Source organism: Ursus arctos, unplaced genomic scaffold (assembly GCF_023065955.2).
Source record: "Ursus arctos isolate Adak ecotype North America unplaced genomic scaffold, UrsArc2.0 scaffold_34, whole genome shotgun sequence".
NCBI classification, from domain to species: Eukaryota; Metazoa; Chordata; class Mammalia; order Carnivora; family Ursidae; genus Ursus; species Ursus arctos.
The window spans coordinates 1,995,277-2,016,905 of NW_026623030.1; the positions used below are offsets into that span (position 1 = coordinate 1,995,277).

Consider the following 21,629-nt stretch of genomic DNA (forward strand, 5'->3'; position numbering starts at 1 on the left):
GGTTTGATTTTTTTTTTTTTTTCGAGTATTGTCTACACCCAACATGGGGCTTGAACTCACGACCCTGAGACCAAGAGTTGAATGCTCTACCAACTGAGCCAGCCAGGCGCCCCGTGGTTTGACTTTTAAGTAGTATTTTATCTACCATATCTGGCAGGTAAGAGATGGCCCTTTATTTGTTTTCCTCAGTAGGTTTTAATTATGTGATCTCCTTGTAGATGTAAAGGAAACTCAAGCTTCCTGTGTGGCTGTGGATGTGTAATTAGCTTTAGGCAGGGCTCCTGGAGCTGTAAATCCTGTCCTGGGAAGCCCAAGCACAGGGACATCCTGGTGAGAGTTCCGGCCACCCAGACTGCAGCCTTCTTAATGCAGGGTTATTTCTGTAAAATGAGGGCAGCTGTGTCTCTGCCCACCCATGCCCAACAAATAATTATTTTAAATGAAAAAGTAGCAGGTATCTATAAATTAATATGATTATAGCTAAGAATTTTATTTTCACAGCTGTAACTTAATACCTACTGATTTAGAACTGGCGATAAATTTTGTGCTGTAAAAAAGATAGATTTTATATTAAATAGCATGATGGTACCTTCAAATGAAAAAAATTTGGTCAAGAATGTCAGCACTGATCCAAAGGACAAGTAGATAAATCTAGAAGGGGCAGATTGAGCAGTACAGTTTTGGTGTTGTTACATTTTGTTCATACCTTGTGAAATATTTGTTGAGATGAAAACTGCACATTCCTGATAAAGTTCTTGTGTATGGTTGCACTGTGGACCGTATGGAGCAGTGGGCAGCGTATGGGGTTTGGATTCGGACGACTGTCACTAAAGAATGGTAATCCGGGGAAAGTGAGTTATATATACTCTCTGAGCCTCTGTCAATGTCTGTATGGGCTCCTGTGAAGATTCAGTGAACTGTATCAGGTATGGCACAGCTGGGATGGGATGCCTGCTCCATGGGAGGAGCTCAAGGCCTTCAGTGCCTTTCCCTGTTTGGGGAGCAGTGCATCAGTTTTGATGTTTTTAAGAAATATTATTTGAGAAATACATCTGACATACTTCACGGATTTATTGTAGTTTGAGATTATTCTGAGTATTTATAGAGGCAGGATCCATACTGTTATTGTGAGGAGAGCTATGTTTTATTCCTCCCAAACCTTGACTTCTCTGGACTAGAGGTAGTGACAGGTGCTGATGACAGCCCTGAGCAGGACTGGGGAAGGGATAGTAGTAACTTATACCACACCTCTTTTTTCAGCTAACTAACTTTCCCCTTCCTTCCTTCCTTCCTTCCTTCCTTCCTTCCTTCCTTCCTTCCTTTTTTTCTTTCTTTTTTTTTTTTAAAGATTTTATTTATTTATTTGACACAGAGAGAGAGAGACAGCCAGTGAGAGAGGGAACACAAGCAAGGGGAGTGGGAGAGGAAGAAGCAGGCTTCCAGCAGAGGAGCCTGATGCGGTGCTCGATCCCAGAACGCCGAGATCACGCCCTGAGCGGAAGGCAGACGCTTAACGACTGAGCCACCCAGGCGCCCCTCTTTTTCTTTTTACACTTTATTTATTTATTTGTCAGAGAGAGCACAAGCAGGGGGAGCGGCAGGCAGAGGCAGAAGCAGGCTCCTCGCTGAGCAAGGAGCCTGATGCAGGACTCGATCCCAGGATCCTGGTATCGACCTCAGCTGAAGGCAGATGTCCAACCAACTGAGCCACCCAGCCGTCCCTTTTTTTTTTTTTTTTTTTTTGTAATTTTTAAAAAAATGTTATTCCTTTGTTCAACTTTTAGGCCCTTGAAGTGCTGTGAACTGTGCTGGTCCTTTCCCTGTACTCTGTAATCTCTCCCATGCTCAGGGGACTCTAGAGGCTCTCTAGGCAGGTTTAGCGATTCCTCCTTAACCAGGTAGGGGCCAAGATCTGCTGGTGAATTAGAATCTGTTTTTGAGGATCTTTGCCCTTAGATAGGAGTCATTTTAGAAAATCATGGAAGCTTTTTTCGTTGTCTCAGTGGTTGGTGGTTGCTATTGAAATTTCTAAGTAGAGGCCATGGAATTCTAGACTCAATGAAGTGTCGGTTCTGCAAGATCAAAACTTTTCCTGTGCCCTGCCGCAACTTTGGAATATCTTGCTGAATAATTTACATAGAAAAAAACTGTTTATGACTGAGCCTAGAATCTAATTCCATTTTACACAAAGAAGGCATTTTTTAAGTGTAGTTTTGGTATAGATGAAATTTTCCAGGAATGCAGTTACTGTAGACACTGAGGAGAAATTGTTTTATTTTCAGCTTTACCAAGTGTATTAGTCAGGGTTCTTCCAGAGGAACAGACCAGTAGGATCTACACACACAGACACACACACACACAGACACACACACACACACACACACACACACACAAAGAAATTTATTAAAGGAGTTGGCTGAGAAGTACCAGGATCTGCAGTCAGCAAGCTCAAGCCCCAGGAGAGCCAACATTGTAAGTTCCAGTCCGAGTCTGAAGGCCTGAGAACCAGGAGAGCTCATGGTGTAAATTCAAGTTTGAAAGTTGGTGGGATTGAGACCCAAGAAGAGCCAATTTTTCAGGTGGAGTCTAAAGATGGGAAAAGACCAACATCCCAACTCAAAGAGTCAGGAATCTCTGAATTCAAATGTTAATCTCATTCAGAAACATCCTCACAAAAAAACCCAAACAAAACAAATCTTATTCAAAAAAAAAAAAGGAAAGAAAGAAAAGAAAAAAGAAGAAACATCCTCACACCCAGAATAGTTTAACCAAATGTCTGTGACTCCATGGCTCAGTCAAGTTGGCATATAAAATTAACCATCACACCAAGAATGATTCATCCTTTTAGAAAATCACATTGTTGATAGCATGCATGGTAGATGGCATGGTGTCTGAGTTGCAGTACTACCAAGTGCCCAAGTCAAGAGTATTTGTAGTCAAATTCACAGTGATTTAACTTGGAGGTGTGGATTTCTTACTGTTTTATTTCACATATAGTCTTGCTTGGAAATTCACATATTGAAATTCACATTTATTTTATTACAAATTACTTTTTTTATGTTTTAGTTGCCACATTATGTAGATATTTTTAGAAAGTACCTGTGTGTATATAATAAATAGGTTAGCTTTGGATTTCACTTCAGTAGTAAAGGTGTATTTACATATTTATTAGAGAAAGGGAGCTTTGGGTCCAATATGGGTGAGAATGGGTGGTCTAAGATCTTAGATCTCAAGCTGCCAGTGTCTTGGACCAGTGTGTATCTCAGCATTTTTAAAGCTTCTGGCTGTGCTCCTTGCCTTCTCTCTGATCTTTGCACAACTGTAGTCCTTCTGTTTATCTTATTGAGTATTTTATAATGTTTGGATCTGCTTTCTGGAAGTCCTTGTTTGGTGTTCATTTGGGTTTGTTTTTTTTTAAGATTTTATTTTTATTTATTATTTTTATTTTTTAAAAGATTTTATTTATCTATTTGATAGAGAGAGAGACAGCTAGCGAGAGAGGGAACACAAGCAGGGGGAGTGGGAGAGGAAGAAGCAGGCTCCCAGCGGAGGAGCCTGATGTGGGGCTCGATCCCAGGACTCTGGGATCACGCCCTGAGCCAAAGGCAGATGCCTAACGAATGAGCCACCCAGCCGCCCCTAAGATTTTATTTTTAAGTAATCTGTACATCCAACTTGGGGCTCGAACTCAAAACCCCTACAGGAAGAGTCTCATGCTCTTCCAGCTGAGCCAGCTAGGCTCCCCAGGTGTTTTTTGTTTTTGTTTTTGTAACCACTTTATTGAGGTATAATTCATGTGCCGCACAATTCACTCATTTTTAAGTGTAAAATTCAGTGGTTTTCAGTATATTCACAGGGTTTACAACCATTATCACAATCTAATTCTGAATGTTTCATCCCAAAAAAGAAACCCTGTATCCATTAGCAGTCAGTATATATTTCTGCTACCCTAACCTCTGATAACCTCTAATTTACTTTTGTCCCTATGAATTTGCCTATTCTGGACAATTTGTATAAATGGAATCATAGAATACATGATTCTTTGTGTTTGGTGTCTTTTATCTGGTTTAACGTTTTCAGGGTTGTACTATGTATTGGTAGTTCATTTCTTTTTCATGCCCAAATAATATTCCATTGGGTGAATATACCACATTTTTTATCCATTTATCAGTTGATAGACATTTGGAATTGAAACAATTATTTTGTATGCAGAAGGCATGTAAACAGAACTATGTGATAGTAATATGTATCCAGTAAGAATTCTGGATCCACAAAGAATGCTGTTATAGTTTAATTTGGGAGAATTTTTTGAGGTTGTTTGTGTTGTTTCCAGTTTGTGGCTATTACGAATAATGTGTCTGTGGACATTTGTATATAAATTTGTGGACAAATGTTTTTTATTTCTCTTGGGTATAAATCCAGGAGTAGACTTGCTGGATCACATGGTAACTATGTTTAAGCATTTGAGGACCTGTTGGACTGTTTTCCAAAGCGGCTGCACTATTTTATATTCTTTCCAGCTGTGTGTGAGGTTTTTAATTACTGCACATGCTTTACAACATTTGTTACTATCTATTTTTTTTTTTTAGAATTTTTTTTTTTTTTTAAGTAATCTCTACACTCAATGTGGGGCTTGGATTTACAATCCGAAGATCAAGAGTTGAACACCAACCGAGCCAGCCAGGCACCCCCCTATCTTTTTGATTGTAGCCATCCTAGTGGGTGAAAAGTGGTAATTCATTATGTTTTAAATGGTAGCAGCAGGAAAGGGACAATCTGTTATATTGTCCCGTATGGTAGCTACCATGTACCTTTAAGTTTAAATTCGTTAAAATTAAATAAAATTAAAAATGCAGTTCCTCAGTCACACCAGCCCCATTTTAAGTGCTCAGTAGCCAAAAGTGGTATTGGACAGCACAGATATACATAAAACATTTTTATCGTTGCAGCGAATTCTATTGGATGGTGCCTGTTTAGGAAGAGTTACTCTGGCAGGAGTTGGATGAGTAGGCAGAGAATGGTAGAGGGAATGAGTGGTGTAGAAAGGAGTGCGGGAGTGGAATTTGGAGAAGAGAAGAAAGAAACTTCAGGGAGCCATCTACAAGATATGAGACTTAGAAAAGAGCAGGTAAATAAAAAGGGAAAGTGAAAAGTTGAAGGAAATGTTCTTAGGAACTAGATTTTTCCACAGTACTTTGAGTTAGCGATGGACCCAGTGTCATTCCTTCATTCTGTAGGTGAGAAAAGCGTAGACTTGGTGCTGAGGTTTCACTGTGCTTTGGTTGCTGTTAATAACAGCGTTCTTTTTATCATGTTGAGGGGTGGAGCAGAGCCCCCTTCACCCTGTCTCACTGTTCCTGCCACCAAACCCGTTGGTGCAGTTTGTATAATGTCAAGGCAAGATAAATCTGGAGCGTTTGAGCTCAGTGTAGGTAAAGTACTCATTAAGGCTATTGGGATGAGCCTTTTCTTTTCCAAAAGGTTATTCTGTAAGTTTATTTTTATTAGTGTTTAGAAATCTTCACAGAATAGAACAGTCTCTTTTTATGCTCATTGTGGTTTCTCAGAGTCACCATACACAAAACTGCTTACATTCAAATAGGCTTTCATTTTTGTGAAAGCCAGCCCGGTCTGTGACATCTTTCCAACCCTGATATTACTTACTGTAGGGATTGCTTTTCTAGCTTAGTCAATAAAGATATATTTAAGGGTTTATCTGGGTGCAGTTTTGTGTGCTGCCAGTGGTATTTCAAGTCGTCTAAGCTATGAAATCAAGCATGAGCTGTTTAGGTGGTAGACTTGCACATTCCTTACAGGCATAGAGATGGCCTTGTTTTCTGAACCAAAAAATTGAGGTTTGTGTTCTTTTTTAAAAAATTTTATTTATCTATTTGAGAGAGAGAGAGTGCATGACAGAGAGCAGGAACAGGGTGAGGGGCAGAGGGAGAGTGAGAAGCAGACTCCCTGCTGAGCAGGGAGCCCGATGCTGTGCTCCATCCCGGGACTCTGGGGTCATGACCTGAGCCGAAGGCAGGCACCCAGCTAACTGGGCCACCCAGGTGCCCCTGAAGTTTATGTTCTGATAAGGAATTTTGATATTGCCTCTTGATAAAAGAGATATGTTGGGAAATATATTTAGATCCTAAATGTTGGAGTTTCTGGGATGTTCTCCTGGCTTATGTGAGGTTATCACAGCAGATATTTGAAATTAGGACTATGCTGGGTAATTTGGAAAATATGATCACCCTTAAATACCTGCAGAGTGGCCAATTCTCAAATGCCAGGATGGTTATTTCTTTATTAAATGCTAAAGATAATGTGTGCTGTGTTGTATTTAGCCAGTTCCATTAGATTTCTAGAATATTCCTATTTTTTTCCTTAGAGAGCAAGTGCATGTGCTCCTGTGAGTGGTGGGGAGGAGGGGTAGAGGGAGAGGGAGAGTGAGAATCTTAAGCAGGCTCTAGGCTCAGTGTTGAGCTGGATGTGGGCTCAGTCTCAGGACCGAGATCATGACCTGAGCCAAAATCAGGAGTCAGACCCTCAACTGACTAAGCCACTCAGATTCCCTAAGATACTCCTTTTAATGAGTGAACTAGAATGCACAAAATAGTTTGAAGTTAGTCATATTCAAGGAGGAAGCCTTAAACGTGGGGTGCATTTTGATTAACAAGTCTAAGAGCTTTTCAACTTTTTATTTTCTGTATCAATATCTAGCTTCCAAATATTTTTATTTATTGCATGGTAAAATTTTTCAGAAAGAGATTTCTGAAGAGCTTTCTTCCAGTTGTGTTCTCAGTATGATGTCATTTCTTTCCACAGATTTGTTTGTAAATGCATCAGGAAGAGGCAACCCAGAATGAAGAAAGCAAGCAGGAGTGTTGGCTCAGTGCCTAAGGTGTCTGGGATAAGCAAAACGCAGACAGTAGAAAAAACTAAACCTGAGAACAGCTCTTCAGCATCTATAGGAGGCAAACTCGTAAAACCTGGAACAACAGCATCATTGTCAAAGGTATGAACGTGGCAATGTTTGAATATGTGATGGATTTTAGGAGTGAATCTTAATATAATGTTTGATTTATTAAATAAACATTGTTTAGGGTTTGCCCTCTGCTGGTGCTGGGAACACATAGCCTTTGAAGAGTTCACAGTGTGGTAGACTTGGCGTGTTTGGTCTGGCTTTACAAATGGAACCAAATAGTAGACTTGTTTATGAAACGCATCATTGAGCACTTGCCTTGTGCAAGGCTCTTGTGCCGGTGTGAGCTGAAGTTAGAGTCCTTCTTCAGGGAGCTTGTGGTGTAACGGGTGGAGGCTGTCACATACGTGCGTAACTAATACACATGCAAAAAAGTCAGATTCCCTGGGGGAGCAGGAGGGCAGTGTAAGCATTTCAGGAAAACATTGTTGTTAGCCTGGGAAGGTTTTACGAAAAGAGCATGTGTGGTAGGTCTTAAAGGATGACCAGTGAGAACATTCCTGAAACCCCCAGGTGGGGGATTTTTATTCCCACTCCACCCCCTTGCACCCCCATCAACTGTTACTCTTTTTCTGACAACTGATCCCGTATTAAACCCGTTAAAATTGGGCAATATTAACTTAGAGCATAACTAGTTTTCTTTACACTCTTTTCGAGGCTGGTTTAGTTCTTGTTAGTACGGGATGATGGCTGTGGGCTTCAGAAGCAGACAGCCCCTGGCTTTGTATGCATATGCTTCACAGCACCATGATCAGGATGAAATGAGGAATGTATGGAAGTGGTTAGCTCAGAGTCTGGCACACAGCAAGGGCTTCGTAAATGACAGGCAGTAGTATTCTTTTTTAAAGATTTATTTATGTATTTATTTGAGAAAGAGATTGAGCATACGAGCAGTAGGGAGGGGCAGAGGGAGAGGGAGAAGCAGGCTCCCCATGGAGCAGGGAGTCTGACTCAGGGCTCAATACCAGGACCCTGGGATCATGACCTGAGCTGAAGGCAGACTTTAACTGACTGAGCCACCCAGGTATCCTGGTAGCATTTTTATTGATTATCTCTGGAAACTTTTACTGGCTCACCACCGATTTCTGAAAAGAATAGTCTTTTTCTGTGGGTGCTCTCAGTGTCTGTGTTGATTTGGACCACCCAAGGGACAAGATGACTCCAGGCCATTTTTCTGCTGGTCATATCTTAGATACATTGCACAGAGATCCGCAGTCTTCTAGTCTTTCTTAGTGCAGAATCCACTTATTTGTTCTTTGCTTGTTTGTCCTGGGAATTTTGTGTTTTGAGTAGCAACTTTGACTCTGTGGAGAAAACCTGGAGAGGGTTAGTGCTAGTCTCACAGGGAGAAACTAAGCAGTGTTTGAAACATGATCCATCCAAAAGCCTTTTGTCCAGTCAGGGCTTTGATAGATTGTGGCTTAATTATTTTAAGAAGCGCCTCAAGGAACAGCTGAGGAGGGACTTCCTTATGTGTGTTGAAAGATCTAGCTGGAAATGCTGGTTTTTCTATTCCAGGGTTGTCAAAACTAAACCCAGACTTATTCCACGGGCTTGGAGGTGCCCCCAGATTTTCTCCTTGCTACAGTTTTGATTAGCTGCTGGGTGTCATCCTATGGCCCAGAGAATGGTACCAGGAGTAAGACCTTCGCCCTACTTCCGTTAGTCTGAATCAACACCCTGAATTACTTCCTTGATGGCAATGTTGCCACTCTTTTGTGTAAGATCGCTGGCATTTTCTGACCTAACTGGTTACTCACTTGCTGGGGGTGTCTTCAGAGCGGAGTGCCTGTGTGATGACTGGGTGACCTGTTATTTACGTGACTGGAAGAACAGGTTGTTGGCATTGGATGTGTTCTACTGCTTTTCTTCTGTTGCCTCCTCATCAGTGGCAGGCAGGATCTTTGAAGGTTTACCATGACGTGTGCCCTGAACAGGCATGTCAGATCTTCTGAGGCCTGTATCTGGAGTTGATGGTAGTTTGGTTTTGAACAGTGAGTAATTTTTCGTTGTAAAGCAAAACAGCTGTTTGTCTGCTGTGGGCCAGCACATGTGTTCTGTCCATAGCTTTGTCTGTCCTTTGTTGGTTCATTTAAGTAGGGATGATGTGTGTATGTGTGTAGTGAGGAGGGTCTCGGAAGAAGTGAAACTATTTGGGAACACTTTATCTAGACTGAAGCAATTGCTTTTACATAAGAAGGGAGAAGAAAAAAGGCACTGACTCGAAATTGAGGTGAGAAGACAAAGAAGGAAAGAAAATAGTGAAAATGAACAGAAAAATTGAAAAGATCAAAAGGGCTTGGAGACCCCACCAACTTAAGTGTTATTTTGTTTTCCTAAGTTTTCATATTTCACTGTGCTTCTCTAGCATTTGGACACTTCCCACAACTTGAATTCTGTAACCGTGATGGAGCGTTGATGACTAACCAGATGAATGAAGCTTTTGGCTTTTAGTCATATAGACACCACGTGCACATACTCACCCATTCATGCGGACACCCACATGTGTGTCTCTGTCACTGCTCAGTATTCACCACTTTTCTTATAGTGGCGGGTGTGGGGATATACATTTCTTTACCTCTTTCATTTCAAATATTGTTTGAGGCTAGATCTAGTTGAGGTGTAGGAGAAAGGACCTTTTTCATGAGAGCATCTCAGTGCTTATTGGAGTTTTTGTAAATATAAAATATAGCACTACTGTTTTTCAGTGAGTTTTGAGGAAATTGTTCCCATTCTTGTGAGTAGCTGTGACGTCTGGTTTGGGACCTTTGTATGGTTAATTCTTTGTCACAGTGAGCAGAGAGGATTAGTTGCCGCATAAGGATGGTCTCCTATAGGCCTGCACTTTGCAGGTTTCATACACTGCTCAGGGGTTCCTGGTTAATCCTTGTAGAAGTAATACACTTTTTCATTGTCCCAAGAATAGTTTTTTCTAAAAGTTAATAGATGAGAATTATTAAATATCAGTTACTTCAGTTAGAATCTATCTGAGTAATTGATGACTGTCAATGATTATTTGTGATCATACCTTTTCAGTATGAAAATTAGTTAACCGTATGATTGAATGAATAATCCATCTCTGAAACTTGAAAGGCAGAATTTAAAAACTAACCTTAAATTTTGAGTTGATGATGCAGACCATGAAACTTGGATTTTACCATGAGAAGCATGGATACGTTGGTTGTATTATTTCATCATTTGTATCTAGAAGTTTTTTTTTTTAAACATTCTTTAAAAAAAAATTTTTTTTTTAAAGATTTTTTATTCATTTGACAGAGATAGAGACAGCCAGCAAGAGAGGGAACACAAGCAAGGGGGAGTGGGAGAGGGAGAAGCAGGCTTCCAGCGTAGGAGTCTGATGTGGGGCTCGATCCCAGAACGCCGGGATCACGCCCTGAGCCGAAGGCAGACGCTTAAAGAGTGAGCCACCCAGGCGCCCCCTAAAATTTTTTTTAATTTTAATTTTATTATTAGTTTTGATCGTATATTCTTTTATATATATGCAAATCTGTTTTATGTACAATAATTGTGGTTCTATCAAATAATCATACCATGACCTTCTACTGGTAGTCTTCTCCAGGATAGATTCAGGTGAAATTAGATTATTTATGCACTTCGTGGACTACCACACTTGAGACTTTGTAACTGATTTCAGTTTTGAGGCCATGCACACAATTCAAAATATACACAAATTGGTTAAGGCAACAAGAGTGGGCTGAAAGAAAGCACAGGACTTGGAATGAGTAAACTGTATTTTGCTTGCATGGGAGCCACCGCACAACCAGCAAGTGCTATACATGTCTCAGAGCTCTTTTACTGTAGTCTGGGGGGCTTCTAAACATCTATGTGATTGCACAGCAGGTAGACAGACAGCAGGTATGACCTGCTGGAAGCTTCGCTAAGGGCTCATTTCTTCTCCACCTCTCCTTTTTTGGATTCATATTTCAGTTTGTAATCTGCTAGGGCAGCCTTGATTGCATCTTCAGCCAGCATGGAGCAGTGCAGTTTCACGGGGGGTGGGGGTGGGGGTGGGGGTGGTGCAGAGCTCCTTGGCGATGTCTGTGTTCTTGATGGTCAAGGCTTCCTCTACCGTCTTGCCTTTTACTCATTCAGTGGCTAACGAGCTGGAGGCAATAGCAGACCCACAGCCAAATGTTTTAAACCTGGAGTCCACAATCTTCCACTTTTCATCCACTTGCATCTGCAATTTCATTACATCACCACATGCTGGAGCCCCCACTAATCCAGTTCCAACATTTTTTGATGTCTTCAAGGGACCCCAAGTTTCTAGGATTTTCATAATGATCAACAACCTTCTTGTGATAGTTCCCGGACAGGCAGGTGTGGGCTCCGCAGCAGCAGGGCCGACACTGCCTGCTTCAGATGGCCAGCTCCAGCCGCCACCATCTTCCGGGCTTGTGCCTGTGCAGCAATTTTATTATTTTTTTATTAAGTAATCTCTACGTAGACCCAACGTGGGGCTTGAACTCACAACCCTGAGATCATGAGTCGGATGCTCCACTGACTAAACCAGCCAGGCATTCCTGTATCTAGAAGGTTTTTACCAAATGATTTGCATTTTGCATTTGTTATTAAGAAGTAGGCTAAAATCTCTTCCCTTCGTCAATTTCAGAAATTTTTTTGAACTGTTGTTGATGGGGGTGTTTATGTGTGGAAGTGCACATGTATTTGCAGAATTGTGTAACAAAAATTGAAATATGGAAAGATATGAGCCTGCAAGTAGCTTCGTGTAAAAGAGTTGGAAAGTACAGAGTTGTGTTTTTTTTGTTTTGTTTTAAACTTTTTTCAAGTTTATTTATTTTTGGTAATCTCTATACCGAACATGGGGCTCAAACTCATGACCCCAACTGAGATCAAGAGTTTCATGCTCTTCTTCTTCTTCTTCTTTTTTTTTTAAGATTTTATTTATTTATTTGACAGAAAGACAGCCAGCGAGAGACGGAACACAAGCAGGGGGGTGGGAGAGGAAGAAGCAGGCTCCCAGGGGAGGAGCCCGACTCGGGGATTGATCCCAGGACTCTGGGATCACGCCCTGAGCCGAAGGCAGATGCTTAACGACTAAGCCACCCAGGTGCCCCAAGAGTTTCACGCTCTTCTGACTGAGCCATCCAGGCACCCCTGTTTTTAATTTTTTTGATGAAGTATACATCCAGAACAGTTCACACAGTTTCTGTGTTCAGCTTAGTGAATCACCACAAAGTGACATATTCTGCAGCCACCAACCCAGATCAAGGAGTGGCTGTGGTGGTCAAGGAATGGTCTGAAGTGGCTTTAATTTGCATTTGCATTATTATCAGTGGAATTAAGCACCTTTTCATATCTTACTTTGTATGTTTAGCGGCTAGTCAGATATCCTCTTTGTGAAGTGCCTGTTCAAATCATTTGCCCATTTTGCTACTGTGTTATCTTTCTTTTTCAGCTTTTTTTGTGTGTGTGGTAAAATACACATCACATTTATCATCTTAACCATTTTTAAGTATACAGTTTAGTAGCAGTAAATACATTCACATTGAGCAGCCATCAGCACCATCCATCTCCAAAACTTTCACCTTGCAAAACTGAAACTCCGTCCCCATTAAACAACAACTCCCCATTCTCCCTCCCAGCCACTGGCAACTGTTGTACTTTCTGTCTCTGTGAATCTGACTACATAGGTACCTCATATGAGTTAAATCACATGGTATTTGTCTTTTTGCCACTGGCATAATTCACTTAGCATAATGTCCTCAGAGTTCATCTACACTGTAGCATGTGTCAGAATTACCCCCCCCCTTTTTTTAAGATTTTATTTTTTTAAAGTAATCTCTACACCCAATGTGGGGCTCGAACTCACAACCCTAAGACCAAGAGTCGCATGCTCCACTGACTAAGCCAGCCGGGCACCCCAGAATTTCCTTTTTAAATGCTAAATAATATTCCACCGTATGTAAATACCACATTTTGCTTATCCATTCTTCCATCAGTGGACACTTGAGTTGTTTCCATGTGGACTTTTGGCTGTTGTAAATAATAGCTGTGAACATGTATGTATAAATATCTCTTAGAAGCCCTGCTTTCAGTTTTTTGGGTGTATAATCAGAAACGGAATTTCTGGGTCGCATGGTAATTCTATTTTTAATTCTTTGAGGAACCTCCATAACTGTTTTCCACAGCAGCTTCACCATTTCCATTCCCACCAAGGAATTCTCTTCCCAGCAAGTGTTTTAATTTTTCCACATCTTCATCAGCACTTTTTTTTATAGTAGCCATCAAAAGGGGTATGAGGTGGTGTAGTGTGTTTTTTTTGTACTGACTTACAGTTCTTTGCCTATTCTAGATGTGAGCCCTTTGTTGTTTATATCTGTTGCACATATGTTCTCCCACTCTGTGTCTTCTCTTTCTCCTTTAATCGTATCTTTTGATAAATGGAAGTTCTTAATTTTAATATAGTCCAGTTTGTTAATCTTTTGTTGATGGTTAGGGGTGTGTGTGTGTGTGTGTGTGTGTACGTGCGTTTATAAAATCTTTCCCTATCCCAAGGTCAAGAAGATAGTTTCCTATTTTTTCAAGAGTGTTATTATTTTACATTTAAATATACATCTAAATATACATGTATAAATTTACATCTAAATATAGATCCTCAGTCTATCTAGAATTAATTTTTAAAAGATTGTTACTTATTTACTTGAGAGAGAGTGAGAGCGAGAGTGAGAGAGTGCACAGAGGGAGAAGGAGAAGCAGACCCTGAGCTCATGATCTGAGTGGAAGGCAGATGCTTAACCGATTGTGCTACCGAGACACTCCATTCTCTTTTATAACCACAGTACAATTACCAAATCTGGGAGTGAACATTGATAAAATGCTAGTTTTTCATCTCTAGATTTTAATTAAATTTCACCAACTGTGCTAATGTCCATTTTAGCAAAAAAGAAGAAAATTTTTTTCTGGTCCAGCTTTCAGTCCAGGATAGTGAATTACTTTTAGTTGTCACACTCTTCTTTTCTTCTTAAATTTGGGATAGTTCCTCTGTCTTTGTCTTTTGTGACATTGATATTACTAAAGAACGTAGGCCAGTTTATTTGGTAGACTATCTTCCAGATTTAGGTTTCTCAGTTTTTTCTTGAGATTAGGTTGGGTTTATGGGTTTTTGGCTGAAGTCCCACAGAAGCCACATGTCGTTGGTGCAGCATTTCCAGAAGCACATGGTGTCAATGTGTTCCATTCCTGGTGATGTTAACTTAATTTGGTTAAGGTGGTGTCTGGTTTGCTATCAGGTTACTCTGTTTCCTTTTGTAACGCATAAGTATCTTGTCAAAAGTACTTTGAGACTTCGTAAATATTCTCTTTTGCATCAGACTTTCACACCCTAGTTTTAGCAATTCTTCACTGTTCTTTCCAGAATCAGTTATCAGTATGATTTTTGCCAAGTGGTAGTTTTCGAATTCCATCATCTTTCTACATTTAGTAGCTGGCATTCTACTTACAAGAAGGAGTTTTCACTTTTGCTCCATCTGTATATTCAGTTATGTTAGTGTGGAACAATGGATTCTTATTCAGTGGGCTGTCAGTGGTTAGCATCGTTTATTTTGGTGCTCATATTGTTCCCTATTTGGTCAGTGGGAGACCCTTCAAGCTGACTCTGGTGTCCTTTCAAAGTGTTCCTATTCTTTTTTGAGCAACCCCTTAATTTCTGACATGAGAAGTTTTCTATTTCTCCAGCCCTAGCCCACAGTCAGCCTTTTCTTCAAGAAGGCCTTGTTCCTTTTAGTGGAGGATAGCACTTAAAGCCTTTGGACACTGGGGAGGGAATGTGTTGTGGTGAGCACTGGGCGTTATGTAAGACTGATGAATCACAGACCTGTACCCCTGAAACAAATAATACATTATATATTAATTAATTGAATTTAAATTAAAAAAAAAATAAGGCCTTTGGAAGCTAGGTGTGTTCATTGCTTTTGAGTGTATTGTTGTTTTAGGCCTGCTCAGCAGAGAGGAAACACACACACACACGTGTGCACACACATGTGCACACTCATATCTTTATCAATTTCTGTGTCTGTTTCTTCCATGTATATTAAAACCTGTGAGTTCACACTGTTACTTCCAAATCCAGTTGACAATGTTTAGAGTACCCTTTTCACTTTCTGTAATTGTAATCTAGTCTCCTGACAGTGAGAAATCTGGCTTTCATTCTAATATATTTATTTATTTTCTCAGTCCTAGAATATGTAGGCAGTAGTTACAGAATTGCCATACCACTGCTAAAAACTAATCTACCAGGTAGAGTTCAAAATGCATACTTTTTTTGGTCTTTAGCTTGAGAGTTTGAGGATTTATGGTCAAAATACTATTTTCAGAGGATACTTGGATTCTTCTCTACCCTTCACCCTGTGTGGCTTTGTTATTTATTAGAAATGCAGCTGGGTCCATTTGTTCCTATTGTGTTTCATTTTAGGGTTTCCCCTACCCTTGTTTAATTAATTAATTAACTGCGAGCATGTGAAACACTACCAAAGTTCAATTCCACATGTCAGAATTAGGAGAAGATGTGTTCGGAGAAGTGCCCCTCCCTTCCCCCCCATTCCTCCTTACTCTGTCCCCAGCCATCTGTTGGAGGTAAACAGTGTGGTTAGGTTTTTGTTTTTCCCTTCCTGTATTTCTTTTTGCACAAATGATCAGATACATGTATATTTATTGTGTTATTTACCCTTTGTTACACAGAAGTTGTCATAATTAGATCTGTTTCTACACTTTGTTTTTTTTCACTTAATGTAGTCTAGAAATTTCTTTACACCAATTTATAGCAGTCTTTCTCGTTCTGTTTTTTTTTTAAGATTTTATTTATTTATTTGGCAGAGAGAGAGAGAGACAGCGAGAGAGGGAACACAAGCAGGGGGAGTAGGAGAAGGAGAAGCAGGCTTCCTGCTGTGCAGGGAACCCAATGTGGGGCTTGATCCCAGGATCCTGGGGTCATGCATGACCTGAGCGGAAGGCAGGCATTTAACTGACTGAGCCGCCCAGGCGCCCTCTCATTCTGTTTAATGTGTCTCTGTATGGATGTACTATAGTTTATTGAGCTACTGTTCTATGTATGGGCATTCAAGGTGTTCCCAATATTTTGCAGTTAAAGACAATGCTGCAGGGGTGCTTGGGTGGCTCGGTTAAGTGTCTGCCTTTGGCTCAGGTCATGATCCCAGGGTGCTGAGACTGAGCCCCGTGTCAAGCTCCCTGCTCAGCGGGGAGTCTGCGTCTCCCTCTCCCACCACCCCTCCCCTGCTTGTGTGCACAGGCACACACTCTCTCTCTCTCTCTCAAATAAATAAATAAATAAAATCTTTTTTAAAAGGCAGTGCTGCATTTAGTAATCTTAAGCATATGTATTTTTGTATTATTGGAGGTATGTCTTCAGGTGAAATTCCTAGAGGTGGATTGCAGAGTACAAAGTAAATGCATATGGAGTTCTGTTAGACATTGCCAGATGCCTTTTATAAGGCCACATCCAGCTGCGTTCTCACCAGCAACTTAAGAGAGCACCTGTTTCCCCACATCCTTCACAAAGGAACATGTGATAACTTTTCATTTTTACCGGTCTGATAGGTGAGATGTGGTATCTCAGTGTTGTTTAATTTGCATTTCTCCTATTGTGAGTTAGACTGGTTATACTTTTTGTATTGTGTGTGGATTGATTGTAGGTGATTGTTTATTTTGCTCACTTTTCTATGTGTCTCTTACCCATTGATTTCTTTTTTTTTTTTTTAAGATTTTATTTATTTATTTGACAGAGATAGAGATGGCCAGCGAGAGAGGGAACACAAGCAGGGGGAGTGGGAGAGGAAGAAGCAGGCTCATAGTGGAGGAGCCTGATGTGGGGCTCGATCCCAGAACACCGGGATCACGCCCTGAGCCGAAGACAGACGCTTAACCGCTGTGCCACCCAGGCGCCCCTTACCCATTGATTTCTAAGAGTTCTTTGTGTATTAAGGATATTGGCCCTTTATTTATAAGATACTGCAATATACTCTCCCAGTTTCTCATTTTTGTATCATGCTCAGGACTTTTAAAATTTTTTAAGATTTTAATTTTTATGTAGTCAAAATAATCCTTTGTTTCATCATTCAGGATTTTGAATCATAGTTAGAAAGCCTTGGAATTTATTTTTGATAATGTGTGAAATAGGGCTCATTCATTTTTTTTTCTTTTGTGAATATGTGGTTGACCTAGTATCATTTACTGAAAAACCCATTTTTTTCTATACTACTTCTTTGGTCATAAATCAGGTGTCTATATAATGCAGTTGTTGTGGGTTTTTTGGTTTTTTTTTTTTTTTTTTGGATTCTTTTCTATTCCACTGTTTATTCATGTGCCAGTAAACTACTATCATTTAACTTATGGAGGAAGAAAAATTACCTCAAAGATAATTCTAACTTCTATTAATGGAATATAAAAGGTTATTTGAAAATATATGGGTATGTTGAGTTTATATACTGATTAATTGTTGAGGGACAAATTGACAGGAAGGAAGTAGAACTTGATTTACAAATTTTTTGCATCATAGTTGATGACCAGTTTCATAAACAGGAACTAGTCTTAAAGAATATGAATAATCCTTAATGATTAATGCAGTATCCTCCTTCCTCTTTGTATAACTAGATTTTTCATAATGTGACAATCCTAAATTACCAAAGCTTAATTAGTTTAATTCATTTAAAACATTAATCCTTTTCTACCTCTAGTAAGACAGATTGACCTAGCTAATGGTATTATATTGTAACTTTTATAATTGAATGATGAGAACAGAATCTAGTCTACTGACATTTAGAACAGGAAGAGACTTTAGAGATTAGTAATTTATGAAGCATTTTAATCTGTAGAGATGAATTTATTATGATTGCCTCAGAATTTATTATGGTTGCGTGGCTCCAGATAGACAACAGTAGTAAATCAGTTGGCTAACTTACGCTTTCACCTTAATGGGACAAAACTTTTTGGTTGTTTTTTATTAAAAACTAGTTTTTCTTGGGGTGCCTGGGTGGCTTAGTTGGTTGAGCATCCTACTCTTGGTTTTGGCTCAGCTCTTTTTTTCTTTTTTTAAAGATTTGATTTATTTATTTGTTAGAGAGGGGGAGAGAGAGAGCACAGCAGGGGGAGTGGCAGGCAGAGCCAGCAGAGGGAGAAGCAGACTCCCCACCGAGCAAGGAGCCCGATGCGGGACTGGATCCCAGGACGCTGGGATCATGACCTGAGCTGAAGGCAGATGCTTAACCAACTGAGCCACCCAGGCGTCCCTAGGCTCAGGTCTTACTGTCGGGATCCTGGTATCTCAGTATGGAGTCTGCTTGAGATTCTGTCTTCCTCTCCTTCTGCCCCTCCCACTTGTGCTCTCTCTCTCTCAAATGAATTAATTAATTTTAAAAAAGTAGTTTTTCTTTTTTTCAGAGATTTTTGACTCCTCTGTGGTCTTCCATTCCTAGAAGTAAAAACAGGTTTCTTCACTATTTTTTAAGTAATAATTTTATACCTGATCTCATTATCCAGAGTGCTTGTTTTCTTTTCTTTTTTTTTTAATTGAAGTATAGTTGACGCTTGTTTGCTTTTTAAAAAGCTTGTATTTTTTTCAGTCTTTGTAAAATATAAGTAAGTATTACAAAGGGTCTTTCTCAAGTAGTGTGATCATTTAGGCTAACCCTCACTCTAATCTTAAACTCTCTGGATTTTATTTATATATTACCTAAGCTTTAAGAAAAAAATCTTTCAATTTTGGCTTAAGTTAGACTACTAAAAAATGAGGTCAGGTAAGAAAAATAAATTTCAAAATAATGGTTCCATCACTGATTTACTTTAAAACGATAAAGATTAATTCAGGTTCTTAGTGGTATTTCCCTCTCGAAATTGCAGGGTGGCGTTTTCTGTGGCATTATAGAACTTTCCTCAGCGTCCATGTGATAGCGCTCAGATGATCCCTGTTCATAATTCATGTCCTAGATGAAAGAGTAACAAAGAGGATGTCTTCACTTTTTCCTGTCCCTCACTGACTGGCACATGTGGGCACACAGTAGGCTTCCATAAAGTCTTCGATTACATATGTGATTTTCATATTTTAAGAAGAATTGTGTGATTGTTTATAAACCGGTAAAGAGGTTCTCTTTCTGTAGCGCAGTATGAAGTACTGCTGCTTGGTAACTGTCAGAAAATCTTTGTAGAGCTCTAGATCTTGAATTCAATGTAAAAGCCAAGAGCTTTGTTTAGTCTCAAAATATTATTTACTCTTGCTTCATCTAATCAGTTTGCTTTTATATTCTGTTGCTTCTAGACCAAGAGCAGTGATGACCTCTTAGCTGGAATGGCTGGAGGGGTGACTGTGACTAATGGTGTTAAAGGAAAGAAAAGCACCTGCTCTTCCACAGCGTCTTCAGCATCGGCCCCTGCCATGACCACCGTGGAGAACAAATCCAAGATCAGCACAGGTATGGGTGACATTCAGAGTAAGAGTTAAATTGCTTCTTTTGTTTGAATAGCAGAGTGCTGTGGTATTTAAGGGGTTCCCTTCATTACAGAAAATGTTAGACAGGTACAAAAGTATTTGTATTTCAGCCACCTATACTCATCACCTTAGTCAACCGATGGCCAGTCTTAATTCCTTGACGTCTACCTTCCCTCATTATTTTGAGGCAAATTCCAAGTGTCCTATAATTTCATCCACAAATATGTAATTATCTTTGAAAGATAAGAATTCCCCTAAAAATATAATCACAATACCATTATCAGCCCTTAAAATAATTAATAGTCATTCCTTAAATCATAAATATAAAGAAATACTTATTCAAATTTCTAACGTTTTCATAAATACTGCATATGTATATTTACTGTCTGTGGATCAGGATTCACTTAAAGTCCATATATAATTCTTGTTACTTCTTCTTAAATCTGTTTTTTTCTTATAGTTTAATTTTTGTAGAAAAATAGGTGGTTTGACGTATATTTTCCCATGATCTGGATTTTGATGTTATGTCTCCTTCGTGTCCTTGACCGTGTCCCTTTGTTCATTTACTGTTAATGTCATTGGATCTAGAGCCTTGATGGGACAGTTTCAGGTTCCTTTTTTTCTCCAAGACTCCATACATAGTAGTTGTCCATCCACCAGTAGGCGCATCATTTCTGGTGTCTGTCTTTCCAAGATGCTAGCGGCCTTTGATGATCAGTGCTGGATACATTCACTCCTGTTCTACCATTCTTCATTCATTAGCAGCAGTTAGCTTTAGATTTGATGGAGTCTGTAAATGAACTCATCCTATAGTCCAAGGAATAATGCTATCATATTTTACTTCTTACACATATAGAAAAAAACTTTAAAAACTTCCAGTAAACACAAGATCATGTGTTTTTATTTATTTATTTTAGTTTTTATTATGTATTTAAATATTTTATTTTTAAGTAATCTGTACACCCAACGTGGGGCTCGACCTCACAACCCCGACGTCAAGAGTCACATGCTCCACAGACCGAGACAGCTAGGCACTCCAAGATCATGTGTTTGTAATACAGCTGTTGAAAGCACATTGGCAAAAATTATAGTAGACCTTCTTTATCATTCATTATTTAGGCCATTAGCCCTTTGTGTATGTATTAGACTTTTTCCTAGCCCAGGTTTACCTACTGTCCTCTCTCCTACTTTGATCTTCTGTGGACCCATCCTTCTATCTCTCATCCTTCTATCCCAGATCACGCCCCCCTGTTAGTTGTAATAGTCATGTGGTATGATCGTGAGGAAGGCACTATTATACCAGGCACCATTCTATTTTATCCTCACTATAGCCCTATGAGGTTGAGGCTATTATTCTCATTTTAGAGATGTGAGAGCTGTGCTTAAAGCTTAAGTATCTTGCCTAAGGCCTTGCATTCAGTTGCTCAGAAAATATTTGTTGGGTACCATACCACGTTGTACCAGCTGCAAAGCTGGTGGTGGAGCAAGGACTGCAACTTAGGTCTTTTACTCTCAAGCCCGAGCTCATCACCACACTTAACACTGCAGCTTGTGTGGTAAGGAAATTAAGTACTCTAATGCCATCTATATCTCTTCCTATTTCCAACTTTTAGAGTTTACTGGGAGAGCTCCCTCACATTTGTACCCTGGTTCCCTACTGACCAGTGCCACCTGCCCTCACAGGCTGGATTCAGTTATTTCCTCCCTGGATCCATTGCCTCTTCTGGAGGCGGCTTTGTACATCTCTATTAGTTTAGGCACCCATAACAAAATGCACAGACTGGGTGGCTTAAATAACAGACATGTAGTTTCTCACCAGAACTGGCTGGAAGTCTGAGATCAAGGTGTTGGCCAGTTTGACTTCTTCTGAGGCCTTTCTCCTTGGTTTGTAGTTCTCCTCATGTGGTCATCCCTCTGTCTGTGTCTGTGTCCCGGTCTCCTCTTCTTATAAAGATACCAGTCAGATTGGATTAGGGCCCACCGTAACAAACCCCACATTAATATAGGTACCTCTTTAAGTTAATTACTCTTTCCCCAAATACAGTCATATTCTGAGGTACTGGGGGTTATGGCTTCAACATATGAATTTGGAGGACACAGTTCAGCCCCTGACAACATCCTTAACTCTTCAGTTGATCTGCTTTACCTTTATTTACTCCCCGTGACTTCTCT

The 21,629-nt window shown here is 39.9% G+C and overlaps 1 protein-coding gene and 1 pseudogene across 3 annotated transcripts in view; one reads left to right on the forward strand and one right to left on the reverse strand.

Annotated features, from left to right (window-relative positions):
* Positions 1 to 21,629, forward strand: part of SPECC1L (sperm antigen with calponin homology and coiled-coil domains 1 like) — a 123,141-nt gene that overhangs the window by 20,953 nt on the left and 80,559 nt on the right. For 2 of the 3 annotated variants that reach the window (XM_048221343.2, XM_026487834.4), the window contains exons 2-3: positions 6,820 to 7,009; positions 19,287 to 19,440. In XM_048221343.2, coding sequence (XP_048077300.1) covers positions 6,857 to 7,009; positions 19,287 to 19,440 — 307 coding nt within the window. In that variant the 5' untranslated portion in view covers positions 6,820 to 6,856. Of the gene's footprint in view, positions 1 to 26; positions 158 to 6,819; positions 7,010 to 19,286; positions 19,441 to 21,629 lie in introns of all 3 variants that reach the window. The other variant, XM_057305730.1, reaches the window with a different exon arrangement.
* On the reverse strand, positions 10,883 to 11,383 carry LOC113247029 (iron-sulfur cluster assembly enzyme ISCU-like; annotated as a pseudogene).